This window comes from Candida dubliniensis, chromosome 1 (assembly GCF_000026945.1).
Source record: "Candida dubliniensis CD36 chromosome 1, complete sequence".
Classification (NCBI taxonomy): domain Eukaryota; kingdom Fungi; phylum Ascomycota; class Pichiomycetes; order Serinales; family Debaryomycetaceae; genus Candida; species Candida dubliniensis.
In genome coordinates, this window is record NC_012860.1 from 302,296 (window position 1) to 316,904 (window position 14,609).

Below are 14,609 nucleotides of genomic sequence, written 5' to 3' on the forward strand. Positions count from 1 at the left end.
AGGTTTTATCGTTTGTTATATTATTCGTTTTCTTTTTCTCACTTCGTACACGCACTAAATTGATGAGGGCAAGACAAGTAAAGACTTAGAAAAAAAAATGTTGAAAAAAAAGCTAGAAAAACGAAACCGAAAGAAAAAAAAAATAAAAGTTAAACAACCTTTAGATCATTTCGGTTGCCTATTCTTCATATCGTATTTAATCTATTTATAATCAAGAAAATTATACCATGCAATTTGCTCCTGATAACCAAATAGGTAAAGAGTTACAACAAAACTTGATTCAAGAAATACAAAGACGTTTCAATAAAGCGGCTGATGATGCGGTAGACATTGCTGACTATATCATCTACTTGATTGTGGCAAAAAAGAGCGAACAAGAAATAGTCGCAGAGGTCAAAGATATTGCTGATATATCTATTGATGTTGGATTTATTGGGGATGTTCATCTGGAAATCAAAAAATTAGAAGAAAAATATAATCAACCTCTGGCTAGTGCTGTGGAGGAAACTCCTCAACCCCCGCAACATCCACAGCAATCACAAGCTTCTGTGGTGGCTCCCCAAGTTCCTACTGGTCCTAAGAAGCAATTAACCGAAGAAGAGAGGATCGCCCTTCGAAATCAGCGATTTGGAACTACCCCCAGGGTGAGTGGACGTGGTGGACGCGGTGGTATAACAAAAACCAGAACCGATTTCAGAAATGGACACAGTAATAAGAACTTCCTAGACCCTAAAAAGTTGGAACAAATAATCTCTGGAACTAATAATGGGGCTATTAAGTTTGTACCACTCCCACCAAAAGGTAGGTGTCCAGATTTTCCATATTGTAAGAATCAGAATTGTCAAAAAGCTCATCCAACTAAGAATTGCTTCAATTATCCAAATTGTCCCAATCCATCAGGAACATGTAATTACTTACATCCAGATCAAGATCAAGAGCTAATCGCTAAATTGGAAACAACTAAAAAAGAATTTGAAGAGAAGAGAAAGAATCAGCTTATGGTTAAACAAGGCTCCTGTAAATATGGTTTGAAATGTGCTAAAGAGAACTGTCCATTTGCTCACCCAACACCAGCCAACCCTGAATCCGGCAAGATTGAAACTTTGGAATGGTGTTCACAAGGTAAAAATTGTCAAGATAGAGATTGCACTAAATCACATCCACCTCCACCAACCGCAAATTCAGAAAATTTATTATCTGCTGTTGACTTGGCCTTGGAACAATGTAAATTTGGATCACAATGTACTAATGTCAAATGCCCAAGAAGGCACGCGACTTCGACTGTACCATGTCGTTCTGGTGCTGAATGTAGAAGAGTTGATTGTACATTTGCCCATCCATTGAAAGAGCCATGTCGTTTTGGTATAAAATGTACAAATAAAGTGTGCATGTATCAACATCCCGAAGGGAGAACTATTACTTCTCACACCTGGACCAAGGATGCTGCTGAGAGTAATAACAATACTTCAAACCGATCATTTGCTGTTTCTGAAGATCAGATTATGGAACAAGTTGCTCAATAAGAAATGGATCAGCGCATCTGAAAGAAATAAGACGAGCGAACAATCCAGGAAATCTGAATAATGGGAATGAAAATGTGATAGTAGAAAAGGTGTATATTCATTGTAACATATTATATTTATAGTTCTGTTTCTTCTGTTTATTTGTTTTCTTTTGATCATTTTTTGCAGTTTTACACCAGTAACTGAATATACATATATATATTTATAGCTTTTATATTTTGATAACCGTGTAGCTAGTCAAATTGATTGTTCTTCTGAAAAAAGATTAAATTGTTTTATTTTCTATTATACAGTTCAATACATTTATTGAATTTACACTATATGCTATAAAACATTTAGTATCTCTTTTTACCGGCAGCAGCTTCTTCAGCGTAAACTTCCAATGGAGAAGCAGCTAATGGAGTTTCAGCCCACAAGTTTGGAGTCAAGAAACTGTAAGTGTTACCGATAGCAGCGAAAGCAGCTTTCAAGGTGTTTTCGGTGGTTCTGGTAGAACCAGAAGAAGAAGTATAGACATCTTCAACACCAGCCAATTGCATTAATCTCTTGACAACTGGAGAAGCAACAATACCTTTACCTCTTGGAGCTGGAATCAATCTAACAGCAACGGAACCACATTTACCAGTGACCTTACATGGCAAAGAGTGTGGTTGACCCAAGTTAGAACCCCAATAACCTCTTCTGATTGGGATGATGGATAATTTGGCAATAACAATGGCGGCTTTAATGGCAGAAGCAACTTCTTTAGCGGTCTTGATACCCAAACCAACATGACCGTTAGAGTCACCAATGACAACAACAGCCTTCATTCTGGTTCTTTGACCAGCTCTGGTTTGTTTTTGAACAGATCTGATCTTCATGACATCATCTTTCAAGTCTGGTAATAACAAATCAATGATTTGGTATTCCTTGACTGGCAAAGAGTGCAAATAGATTTGTTCAACACTGGTGATTTTACCAGCTTTGACTAATCTACCTAACTTGGTGACTGGAGTCCATCCTTTTTCTTCACCATCTCTTCTACCGCCTCTTCTACCACCTCTTCTTCTATCACCAAATTGTCTTTTTGGGGCTTCAGCTGACATTGTTTATTAATTAATTAAATAAGTTGTTGTATATTTGTCGGAATGTTACGTGGAAAGCCGGGGTGTTGGTTTCGATCGACAGATTACTTGATTTTTTTAAAAGAGTCAAAAGGGAAAGGAAAACTGAAAGTTTGGTGTTTTAATGATAATTTGAAATTTTTTTTTTTTTCCTCTTCCTCTGCCACTTCGTAACTCGCGTATGTAGGAAATAAAACATTAGGGCAATAGCCCTAATCAAGTAGTGTGCACGTGAATACTTGTTTCTCATGCAATTTTTTTTTAGAGAGGACTTTGATTGTGCTCCCTATGGTAGTTGCAAAGGATATCCTAATAACAATCAGTAACCCATAATAATCGAAAGCTGCAAATCAGGGTTTGTAAGTCTTGTCTGAAAAGATGCTAGGCATACTATGGCAATCACTTTAGTTTGAGGGAGAGGTACTAGTATATAATAAGAGTAAGACTATTACGGTGATGTCGTTAGACTGTTCTTGATTGTGATGTTTATTTTTCAGTTTGAGGCGTATTATTATTAATTTGTTTTTTTTGGAACTCTTTGATTGCTTTTTGCTATATTGCTGGCTTCGGCTTCGTTTCATTGGTTGTATTAAACCTTCAAAACTTGATGTGGTGAGTTTATATTTCTCATGATTGTGATGAGGTTCTATGTCGTGCTTTGGTAGACAAAAAGTCTAATTGTTTCCCTTTCAAAGGTATAATGCGACAAACAATAGTCATGAAGCGACTTTCTACAATAGTTAGTCGATAACTCAAAATGGTCTTATCATTGTCGGAATTGACAACATCAGCTAATAAAGACAGTTGTTTACAACCACCACAGTTTGTATAAACTTAATAATAATATTTGGAAGGCAAAAAAGAACCAATAAAAAAGAAAACAAAATTTGTTTTATGCCCAATCAGATTGGAATACTTATCTCATACCAATAACTTATTACTTGAAACTTTGAATTGACCAAGATTTGCTATCGTTGGTATTTGTTTGTATTCTTGGCTCATAATATATTAATCTAATTCTTTTTTTTTTTTTAAAGGTGGTGGAGTTTTGTGCTATTTCCATTATGATTGCTGTTTTGTCTCTACCACCACCTCTTGTAGAATTGTGTTAGGTGTCTCTCGCTATTTTTTCTATTGTGATAATACTTAAGAGTCAGGTTTTATCCTGTTCCCTCACCCTCCCCCCCCTTCAATTCTCACATAGGTCTCTCATTTTCTCCAGTTTAAAAAAAAAAATAGAACAATAATTATAATAATAACCTAAACTTGTGCTTTTTTTTTTTTCTTTTTCTTGCTTTTTTTACTTTATCATTCTATAATCTTAAGAGATCTTAAACAGTCATTACCTATTCCTTGATTTATTTATCATTTCCTTAATCATGTCATCCAAAGCTCCATCTAACGAACAAATTAAGAAAGACGTTAAAAAAGACGCCGATAACATTGCTAAAAAGGGTAAAGAAGAATCCGAACACTTGAAGAAGCAAGGCAAAGAAGCTGTCGACGAAGCCAGTGAAAAGGGTAAAGAATTCATTGATCAAGCTAACAAAAAGGGTAAAGAATTATTAGATGAAGCTAACGATAAAAGCAAAGAATTCTTGAAGGAAGCTAGAAAAGAGTTGAACCATTTAGAAGAGGAAGGACAAAACTTGTTGTCTCAATTTGTTGCATACGTTAAATCTACTGCTAACTCAATTGGACAATCATTAAATAAAGCTGGAGCTGAATTGCAACTGGCCACCAGTGCCGCTGTTTCCAGAACTTCGGTTGAATTGCAAAATCCTGTTGTCATTGCTCAAATTGCTGTTGCTGCTGGTGGTGCTGCTGCCGGTTACTTGGCCTACTTGGAAAGATATAGAATCAATACCGACAATAAGTATGTTGTTGGTATACATGCCTCCATCATTACCGGATTAGTCGTACTCGATGGATACTTGTTTTCTACCTACTATCCAAAATACGATAAAAAAGTTGCTAAATAAACTGTGAGGTATAGTCTAAGTAAATTAGGATGAATGTGTTTCAAGTTTGTGTATGAAAATCTAAAGATAATTTATTATAATACTGGCGTTGTTTAGCTTTGGTTTTCTCTATCACTTGACTTCATTTGTAGTCTGAGCCACCTATGATACTTAGAAGACTCTAAGAAGGACTATGTTTAGAAGTGAATCAAAACTGTGCTTGATAGTATGAATTTGGTGTACTACAATTCATTGTGTGGGTAATACTACCTACCCCAGTTTATTGCATTCGAAGTTCTCACTTTTCTATTGGTCCATTTTAATACTCGTATTTTGTGGTGTGGTTCTTTTTTTTTTTTTTTACTGATTTATTGCTGGTGTTAAGAAGATGGGAATTCTGTTACATTGTATTTACTCTATAAGGATTGTTGTTATTGTTGTCTTTCTTCTTATATTTCTAGCAAATTGTAATATTAAATCTGAATTGGATTGTACCTGATGGTAAATTTTAGGTAAAAAAAAATTACTAAATTTACTACAAAAATAAGTATTCAAGTATAAACGTAAAGGTTTTGTCAAAACTTCTAACTTTATAGTTGTATATTGGGGTCAGATGAATATCCAACCCTATCTAGCCACTCAAGTTAGGATGAGTTACTCACATTCTTGCAGCTTGCCACTTCCCTGCTACTGTACGTTTTTATTAACTAATTGAAGCTCTCCACACATCTTCGAAGTGGGGCATTTTTTTTTTTTTTTCGTTAAAGCCGGCACAAGAGTTCACATTTGACTAAATTTGAGGCTCTATTTTTTGAGTTAAAGCAAAATCCAAAGTATAAAGTCTTAAGACATTAAAAGGAGAAGATAGCAAAGTTTACCAAGCAAATAAAGTAGTGTTTGGGGTCTCTTGGCAGGAGCCAGATCAAAGAACCTACTACAGTTGACAAAAAAAAAAAAAAGAGAACTCCTCACCACAAAAGCAATAGCTATGATTAGGCTAAGGATTCATCAAAAAGTTAATAATAGACAGCCCAGGGTTTTTTTTGATTAAAAATAGAAGCTATCTTTGTAAAGTTAGTTATTTCTTCTAGATACAGTTTATGATTCTTCATGATTTTAGTTTACGTCATAAACACCAAAAGCTTCGAAAAGAGTAATTGAACCAGTTTAGAAAATGGGGATCAACTAAGGTAAAGGAGTCACGTATTTCGAAATGTGGAGAGGCTATGGTTTTTAATTATAGAAATGTAGACTGAATCAGCATACGGCAATATAGATGGGTATACGGCATCAATCAAAAAATACGGAAAATTGTATTTCTATTTGAAATGTGATTTCTCACGTTTCTTTTTTTTTCTTCTTCTTCTTCTTCCAATCAGTTTGCAAATTTAAAGCATAATGCATTGATTTGGAAGCTTCCTTTAAGAAAATCATATGCAAAGAACTAGTTTTTTTGGCTGAAGGATAGAAAGCACAAAGTTAACATTAGTAGGATGGAAAACTCCCAGTCATTCAAATTATGAGAAAAAAGGCTATGCTTCCATGCATGGAACAGTACTAAAATTAGTTTCCAGCAATATGCAGATAGAACTAAAATGAAAAAAAATTTTATTGGTTGGATTAACACGACAGCAAATACATCATCACAAAATCAAATACCAATAGAGAATCATGCAAATGGTTTGCTCCTGCGAACACATATGTAGGCCACAAACCAATATCTCACAAAACGTATCAAAGTTTAATTTGTATGAATCCTTCTCTTGCGTTTCTTGTGCAAGTCAGCGTGTATATAGAAAGAAAAAAACAAGCCTCAAGGTTCATGCTATCGCCATCACTATACGTACCAAATTTACCCAAAGGATTTACATTATTGATTCATGTAAGTTTGTTTGTACACCATACCAATGCAAAACCAATCAACGAGATGAGATCACGTTAAACTTCACATGTTTGGTCGATCCCACAGCCTTCATACAAATTTGTTATCAAATACATGCTTTTCTGAGTTCCCCTAAAACCGTTTTATTTCTTTGGTTTGACTTTTACCAACAAAAAGATTTTCCATGCGGTGTAAGATGGAAGAGCTTTTCTTTTTTTTTTTTAATCTATACATCGTTTCGAATAAAAGTTAAACTTACACCAGTAGAAGTTAATGATTATTTTTAGAAATAATCTTACCATGGTTGGTAGATTGGAAGTTTATTATACGATAAAGAAGCTTTCTTTGTTCCTTTAGACGGCAGTCTATCAATGCTGCTTTATTTCTTGGTTTTTGGTATAATAATAATAATCGTATCGATATTGTTCAAGGAAAAATGCTATCCCAGAAAGGAGATAAGTAAGATTTTCCCACACACACAAAAAAAAAAAAGGAAAACCATCACAGCATTTAGTAATATCAATTATTAGGGAGGAAGTAACGCGAAAAGCTAAACAGCCACAGTTTTAAAAATTAGACAGTATTGTAAAAGATTTTTACTTTTTATAGTTGAAGTACACAAAATAAATAATTAAATCAAACTAAAAATCCAAATTTATTATTGCTGGCTTTTTAGTTCAAGTTGAATTACTATTAATGTATTGTATATACATGCAGTACCACGTATGCAGATAGCATTATATACTAATTTGACCTACCATAAGACACACATTAATATAGTTTAACACTAACACTTCCTCGGCATAATTCAAATAGCAAAAGTTCTATATTGTAGACTTTCTACAACAACCCTATTTTAGGTTTGAATTTATCTTTTCATTGAATCGGAATTAAATTAGTAACTGAGTTTAATGGTTTTGTGTTGTTGGTGGAAATATCTTTTAGAATCGAATTAAAAAAATATCAAGAGACTAACAAGAACCATAGGACTACTAACAGGAGCGCATGGTTGGGAATAAACTTTTAGAATTATTATTGTAAAAAAGAACATCTGAAGACGAAAGAAAAAGCAAGAAACAAATATGCGGCAATTACTGCAATTCTTGTATCCAATAACCCATCTACTGTTGGATTGCGTTTTACTGATCCCAACTCCAGTGATACAGGTTCGAAACTAGTATTCATCTTCGGAAGACCAGATTTTGGAATCCCGTTCGGATAGCAACAACATTAAACTTACAAAACATAGTAAGTTATACTTCTGAGTGCTTGATGTATCAAATGCTATTTTGCTAAACTGATACCTGTGGATATACCATAAATTGTTTTGTGTTCAAAACATAGGTTATAAACACGGAAATGCAGTAAATAAAACTAGTTTATCAAAATACTAATTTTTTTGGTTTTCCCCTCTCACAAAACGACAAATATGGATAATTTTTATTAAATCCGGTAGTCATCTCACTCCATTTTTTTACTCATGATTAATTTATTAGCTTTAAACTTTGCAGATTTGACGTTATCACCACACGTGCTGTTGTTGTTGTTGTTGTTGAACTAGTAGTAATATGAACTACAAACGACAAATGTTTTTCTAGTGTGACTTTTTATTGAAGCTAGACTATAGTTGATGGTCTTCATGTCAATAAATTATTTTGATTTTGTACATCTATATCAATATAGTTAACTAGATGGTGATGGGCTCCCTTTGGATAATGTGGGAATATCTTGTTGCACCAACATGATGCATCCTCTTTTCTGTTTGATTACTAAATACAATTCTAGACCAAGTATTTGTGCTTACCATCTAATCGAGACAACAACAACAACAGCAGTACCCAAATATTGCTGACCGCTACGACTTTGACTGTAAAATTTTGCATTACACAAATTGATATATTAAATTAATGATTAGCAGCTATTGCTACTCTCACCAAGCAATAACTTCATTAAAAACAAAATGAAAATGTATTGATATACACAAATTCATCCGAATTTTTTTTTTTTTTTAGTTTTTTGAATTTTTAGGTTTGTTAGTTCTACGGCCACAACGGGTAACGGAGCTGTTGGTTGAACGATGAGTGAATTAAGTTTTATCCTATGTGTAGACTGCCATTAATCTACGTAAATGCAGACTACGGCTTGAAGACTATACTCACAAATAGAGCCAACAGTTATATCTTTATTGTGTTGTATTTATCAAATATTGATAATTGTATTTTATGAATGGTTATTTGTTCCTGGATTTAATCGTATTAAGCACGTCTACATATACTGGTATAAAGCTGACTCAGAGGAAGGAACGATAATCATCACGAGTCGATTCTAATTGGTTGAAGTAGTGAGTGCTCATTGATTCCCATCATTCTCCTTTGAAATCATAGTAGGTTTAGTAAGTTTGGTATTTTCTTTAAGTATTAGCATATTCAACTAGTACTAAGAAAACAAAAAATAGAGATGAATAAAACCAACCAGAAAGGATGAGATAGCACAGGCTTTTCCGAGAAAATAAAAGCAACTTGCCTATGTTGTATACTAAACAAGTAAAGCCAGCCAGTCACACGATGAAGATTGGTATTTCTAGCTTGACCCTTCTTTACTACAAATGTATGTCGGAGTGTTACAATCCATCAACTTTTTATAACTGTATAGCAGGATTATAAATCAACCAATCAAAGGAAATACAACCCATGACAATAAAAACACAAGATACAATTAGATTTGCTCAAGCACCGACTAAATCAAAATTAGAAAATATGAAAGTAGAATAGATTTTGCGCTATAATGTATCTTGTCTAAATAATTCTCATTATCTTCTTTTTTTTTTTTTTTTTTTTAACCAACTTTGTAAATATTGCAATGACAATATCCGATTTTAGAGAAAAGAGATAGGTCGAGAAACAATACCGGAAGCTGACGAATTGTTTCTAATGTCTTTTCTTTCAGCTTGAAAAGAATTAAATCAATTCTGAAATCACAACTTGGATGGTATTTGCACTCAGATTCAGGTTTTTTTCCTAAGCAAATTCACTGAGCCATTAGCTCAACCTTGTATAGGCGTATCAAAGGAATTATAGAAGGTTATAAAAATTTGCTGCTAACTTGGTCTTCTTGTTTATCAACAGGAACAACTTAGCCTTCTTCTAATATGTGAGCGAATGATCACATATAAAAAAAACCAAACTTACATGGCCAGGATAAACTAAAAATTTTAATTTGAGCAAGGCCTCCTAAACCGCTACAATAATGCAATGCCAATGTCTACACAAAACCAATTTTTACTTTTATCTATACATAAAATAAAAACAAAAGCAAAAGCAACATTAACAACAACTACATTTACATCTAATCATTTAGACTACCAAACAAAAACAGAGGAGATGTTGTATATAATTAAGATTTACTTTTCAAAGAACAATATGTGTTTATTTTTTTTTTTTGTCTACCCAATTACTGATTGCAACAGCTATTATTAGGACCACAAACAATAAAAAAAAAAGCTAACTACTGTAACAATATATAAACTTGGAAACAACAATACCAAAAATAGCAGATAAGCAATATTTTCTTGTTTATTTAAAGGACAATCGTGGTCGTTGTTGTCTCACACTAATCGTATAGAACAAAAGAATAAAAGATGGTTTTTAGATTCTCCATTCTTGATCTAAAAACCTTTCTTTTTTGGCAGAACCACGACTGCATTTCTTTTTCCGTTGTTGTATTGGGGTTCTGTACATCACCATCTCTTATCTCGCTTGGTTAAAGTATGCTTCATTATAGTCTTCCCCTCTCTGTTTTCTTTCTACTAATTCCCTCTCATGGAGGTCAGTTGCAAGCTCCAGTGTTTGATAACCTCTCCCTTTGGTTATATATTCAAGGTGGAGTTTTTTTATTGCTCAGTAATTGAGAATGTGATTGATAGTGTTGCCTGTGACTACTATCATACTTTACATCTGTGTCAAAACACACCTTAGAAAGTGATTACAAACTAAAAAAATCGTATCTCTTAATACTTGTCTATATAGAAAGATTGTTCATTCTTTCACTTGACAATAGAATGGATGTGAATGTAAATACAATAGGTTTGGTTGTTTTTTGTTTTTCGCAACTTGCAAAGGTTTGCAATTCCTGAGGCAGTTTTCCTTTTTTTTTTTTTTTAATTCCCCCATCAGAATGGAGATTTTACACTCCTAGTAAATTAATCAAATTACCAGTTACTCCAGAACCTTTATTGTTCTCGCAGTTGACGATGGTGGAAAGTGGAGGTGCTTGGTCATCCTAAAAGAATGAACAGTAACTACCAAGAAATTACCGCTATACATTTATGAGAACAAAATAAACTCAAACAATTGTACAAACCTTTCACAGTAATTAATTAATAGGTTTTAGTAAACAGCGTGTACTCTGTACCAAATTTGTTGTTTTCCGTTGTTGGAAAATGAAAATTTCTTTTTTTTTTCTTTCTAGAAATATTCAGTACTTGTACAATTATTACACAAATTAAAATAATATTCTGGTTTACAGTTTAAGGTACACAAAACAAATAGAGAACCTTGCATGCAAAAAATAATATTATTGTTAACTCCTCCAAACACAAAAACATCAACACCACCACTACTATTATTTGGTTAATGTTTGTTGGTTTTGTGTTTGAAAACGACTAAAAAAAGAATTGTAGCAAAATTAGTAAATTCTTCTTAGTTTGTAACACTCTTTTTCTTTGCTTCTTGGTTAGGGTGTACTTCCACATATTAGTATTCTTACTTCTCAATCAAGTTACACAAGTTTAGCACAACCTCCTTTGATCATTTATTTTCGAATTTAACTGTGCACATTTTCCCTTCTTTACCTCTTTTATGGAATTTTTTTTCTTTCTTTTCTTTTTATTTTCTTATTCTCTTATTTTTTTCGATCTCAAACAGGTATATCATCTTCAAGTGTACGTCATAGGTTGCATAACGTTTAATCAATACTCATCTCATCAATTGCAAAACTCAAACTCAGATTGAAAATATATAAACACCCTTGAATTTCTAGAAGTCTGTCTAAATTTTTTCTTTGTTTTTCTTTTTATCATTCTTTATCCAATTATAATTATCAAATAGAGGATCAATTACTTATGTTCATTTCAACATCACCAAGTATAGTACCTTCCAATCGCTTTGATATGTTAGATCCCACCGATCATAACCAGCTGCTTAACAATACCCAATTCCCGATTAATGAGTATGAGGAACAACAAAACTTTGAATCTCAGCAACCACCGTCACCACCACAACAACAACGGGAATCAGAATCCATTTTTAAAGAAGATGAAGATTCATTACAACAACAAATGCAGGAAAGCTTTCCATTGTTTCAATACCAACAACCATTTATGAGCACTACCAATTATTTATTGGACGAGTCTGTTCAAGAAAATGAGGACAATTATCAATTGTTAAGTGGAGGTGATCTTGACAGTACCTCTTCCTTCACTACCAATTCACTTGCAAATATCAACAGTAATAGTTTATATGGAAATTCAATCAACGTGAATTTAGGAGCAGTACCCACTAACTTGAGTAATCCAGATACCATGATTGCTGGCCAATTATCTTCATCTGTTTCCTCCTCATATTACAATACCCCTTTTAACCAGCAACAGCAGACCAGTCAGAGTTTACAAAGTTTCCAACCATTTCAATTACCAAATGATTCATCAACATCGTCATCATTATATTCTTATGCTAGTGCTAGTGCTAGTGCTAGTGCTCCTCAACCACAAGTACATCCAAGACAAGAACAAATGAACACTGGATCTAGTTTTGGATTCAGTAGCACACCAACACAATCTACTTTTACTCACACTTCAGCCAATACACCTTTACAACAACAACAGCATGATTTATACCCAGTATCAAATTCTATGAATTCAATTTTGGATAATTCTAATCTTGTTTACCATCCAGCAAAATTTGAAGTGTCATCTAATATAATTAATCCAGCTATTCAACAACAATCATTGAATCTTGATTTAACACAAGCCTACCCGCAACCTCCTTTATCATCAACATCAACAACTTTCGATCCTATTACTTATAATAGTTCACCAACTATTTCCCAACCTCAATTTACATCACAATCATTACCAAATTTATCATCAGCTAATACTGGCAAGAAGACAACTTCCAAAAGAACCAAATCAAGAACTCCAACCACCACTTCACGCTCAGCTCCCCTGGTCATAAAGAAAGAAGAAACCAACGCTTTCAAAATCAGCACTCATGCTATAGCCAAGCAAGAAAATGATTCATCATCATTACCAAGTGGTAACAGAAGATATCGTGTGATACGAGGAATATCTGCTGGAGGCTGCAATACTAAACCACCAAAAGAATCAATGGAGGGTAAAGCTATTTATTATCCAATGAACTTAAATCTAAATGGAGCATCATTAAAAGATATTTGTTATCCCAAATGGAACGAATCAGAAAAGCAAGATCGAAGAAGAATTATACGTATTGAGAGAATTCAACAAGGTCCTGTAATCACTGCAAATTTCTCCATTGTTGGCGCTGCTAATGAAAACCCAGTAGTTTTACCTCCATCAAATCCAATTATTGATGTTATTGAAGTGTCCTGTTTAGAGTGCGATGTCAAGATAAACAATAGTCATGTTTCTGATGGGTCTAATTTTTACGATTCACAATCATCGGATGATGAAATTACTGGAAATCAGGGTGATGCCAGTGGTGTAGGTGGTAGAAAATCACCTAATTATATCAAGAATGAATTTAATGATGACTATTATCAATATTATATTACTTCAGTTGAAGTGGTCGAAATTGTTGAATTATTGATTGGTAATCAATTTAGAGATGCTGCTGAAAGAAGAAAAGAAAGAGGCAGAGTCAGATCCAATTTGGTTCCCTTTTGGTCGAAGAAACCAATTAGTTCAAGAATGAGTGAATCTTCTACTTCATCATCATCCCCACAAAACACTTCTACAACTCCTGGATCGAGTTCAAGTTTACTGGGGACAACAACTACTACCGTTGGTGGTGCTGGGTCATCATTAACCAACCATGATTATCGTGTTGAGTTGGCTAAAAGAATTATGGGTTATGAAATTAGAAAACCACGAGGATTTGACAAAGAAGTTAGAATATTAAGATGGGATAAATTGGTGCCAGCTTTGCAACGAGCTTTACAAAGTTATTACACCGAGATTCCTGCTGATGATCCTTATGCAGAGTACTATAAAACTCACGCTCCACAAATTCACAATAATTAAATAATGTAATGTATTATAATAAACAACAAACTATGTATTTAAAACTTGACGACGACGATGTAGGACTGTTTCTTCTTATTTTTGCTTATTTCCGATAGCTCAATTTCGCTCTAAGAGCAAATTTCTCTAGGGTAAACACAACTTCTATAATGTCTCACAAAATCACGAAACATAGACTGGTAAAAAAAAAATTTTTTTTCTTCTTTCAAGCAGGTTTTAATTGTTCCGTACCTCAAGAGAGAAGCTTCCCTTTTTCACAATGGCTTTTTTGTTTTGTCTTTTTATTCTTTATTTATTTACTTATTGTAGTTTAAGGGGGTGAATGGCAACAAGGATGATAGAATACCGGTGAGAAAGACATGACAAGTTTTTCTTGGTTTTGATTATTTTGATAAAAATAATAAAGCCATACTTCCATTGTTCTTCTTCCAACCAACTTTCAAACATTTTTGTCATTTTTTCTTTTTTTTTTTCAAATATGCTATTTCGATTTATTACTCATTCAATGAAAGCAATTTTCCTTATTTCATTTACACAAGTTCACCACGTATACGCCCATGAACGTAAATATTTTTATCTGAGATGGCTTCCTTTATTCCCCGAAAGCTGATAAATAAATGATTGCCTCATAAATGCACAAACAAAACCAAAAAAGAAAAAGAAATTCTCGAGCCATCTTTGTTACCGATACACGTTTTATTTTGTGGTTTTACAAATCGACCACTTTTTTTTTTGCCTAAGAAAATAAGAAAGAAAGAAAGAAAAGTTGCCTAAATAACTGACTCAACAACTGCCTCCCTCTCCGCCTCCGCCTTACCTGCGTAATTGTTTCTCCGTCAGGAAATTTGAAGAAAAAGTCACTAA

General features: G+C 33.6%; 4 protein-coding genes across 4 annotated transcripts; 3 read left to right on the plus strand and 1 right to left on the minus strand. All coding sequences in view use genetic code 12, as the record gives it.

Moving 5' to 3' along the window:
* Positions 1–227: 227 nt before the first annotated feature.
* Positions 228–1,523, plus strand: CD36_01350 (nuclear polyadenylated RNA-binding protein, putative; the record flags this gene model as incomplete). The annotated part of the gene is made up of 1 exon (XM_002416767.1): positions 228–1,523. The coding sequence occupies one exon, from the start codon at positions 228–230 to the stop codon at positions 1,521–1,523; it is 1,296 nt and encodes a 431-aa protein (XP_002416812.1).
* A 335-nt stretch (positions 1,524–1,858) lies between these two features.
* CD36_01360 (40S ribosomal protein S2) lies at positions 1,859–2,608 on the minus strand (the record flags this gene model as incomplete). Its single annotated transcript, XM_002416768.1, has 1 exon — positions 1,859–2,608. The coding sequence occupies one exon, from the start codon at positions 2,606–2,608 to the stop codon at positions 1,859–1,861; it is 750 nt and encodes a 249-aa protein (XP_002416813.1).
* Positions 2,609–4,005: 1,397 nt separating this feature from the next.
* CD36_01370 (conserved hypothetical protein) lies at positions 4,006–4,608 on the plus strand (the record flags this gene model as incomplete). Its single annotated transcript, XM_002416769.1, has 1 exon — positions 4,006–4,608. One exon carries the CDS (start codon positions 4,006–4,008, stop codon positions 4,606–4,608), a length of 603 nt encoding a protein of 200 aa, XP_002416814.1.
* A 6,980-nt stretch (positions 4,609–11,588) lies between these two features.
* On the plus strand, positions 11,589–13,745 carry CD36_01380 (conserved hypothetical protein; the record flags this gene model as incomplete). The annotated part of the gene is made up of 1 exon (XM_002416770.1): positions 11,589–13,745. The coding sequence occupies one exon, from the start codon at positions 11,589–11,591 to the stop codon at positions 13,743–13,745; it is 2,157 nt and encodes a 718-aa protein (XP_002416815.1).
* Between the last annotated feature and the right edge of the window lie 864 nt (positions 13,746–14,609).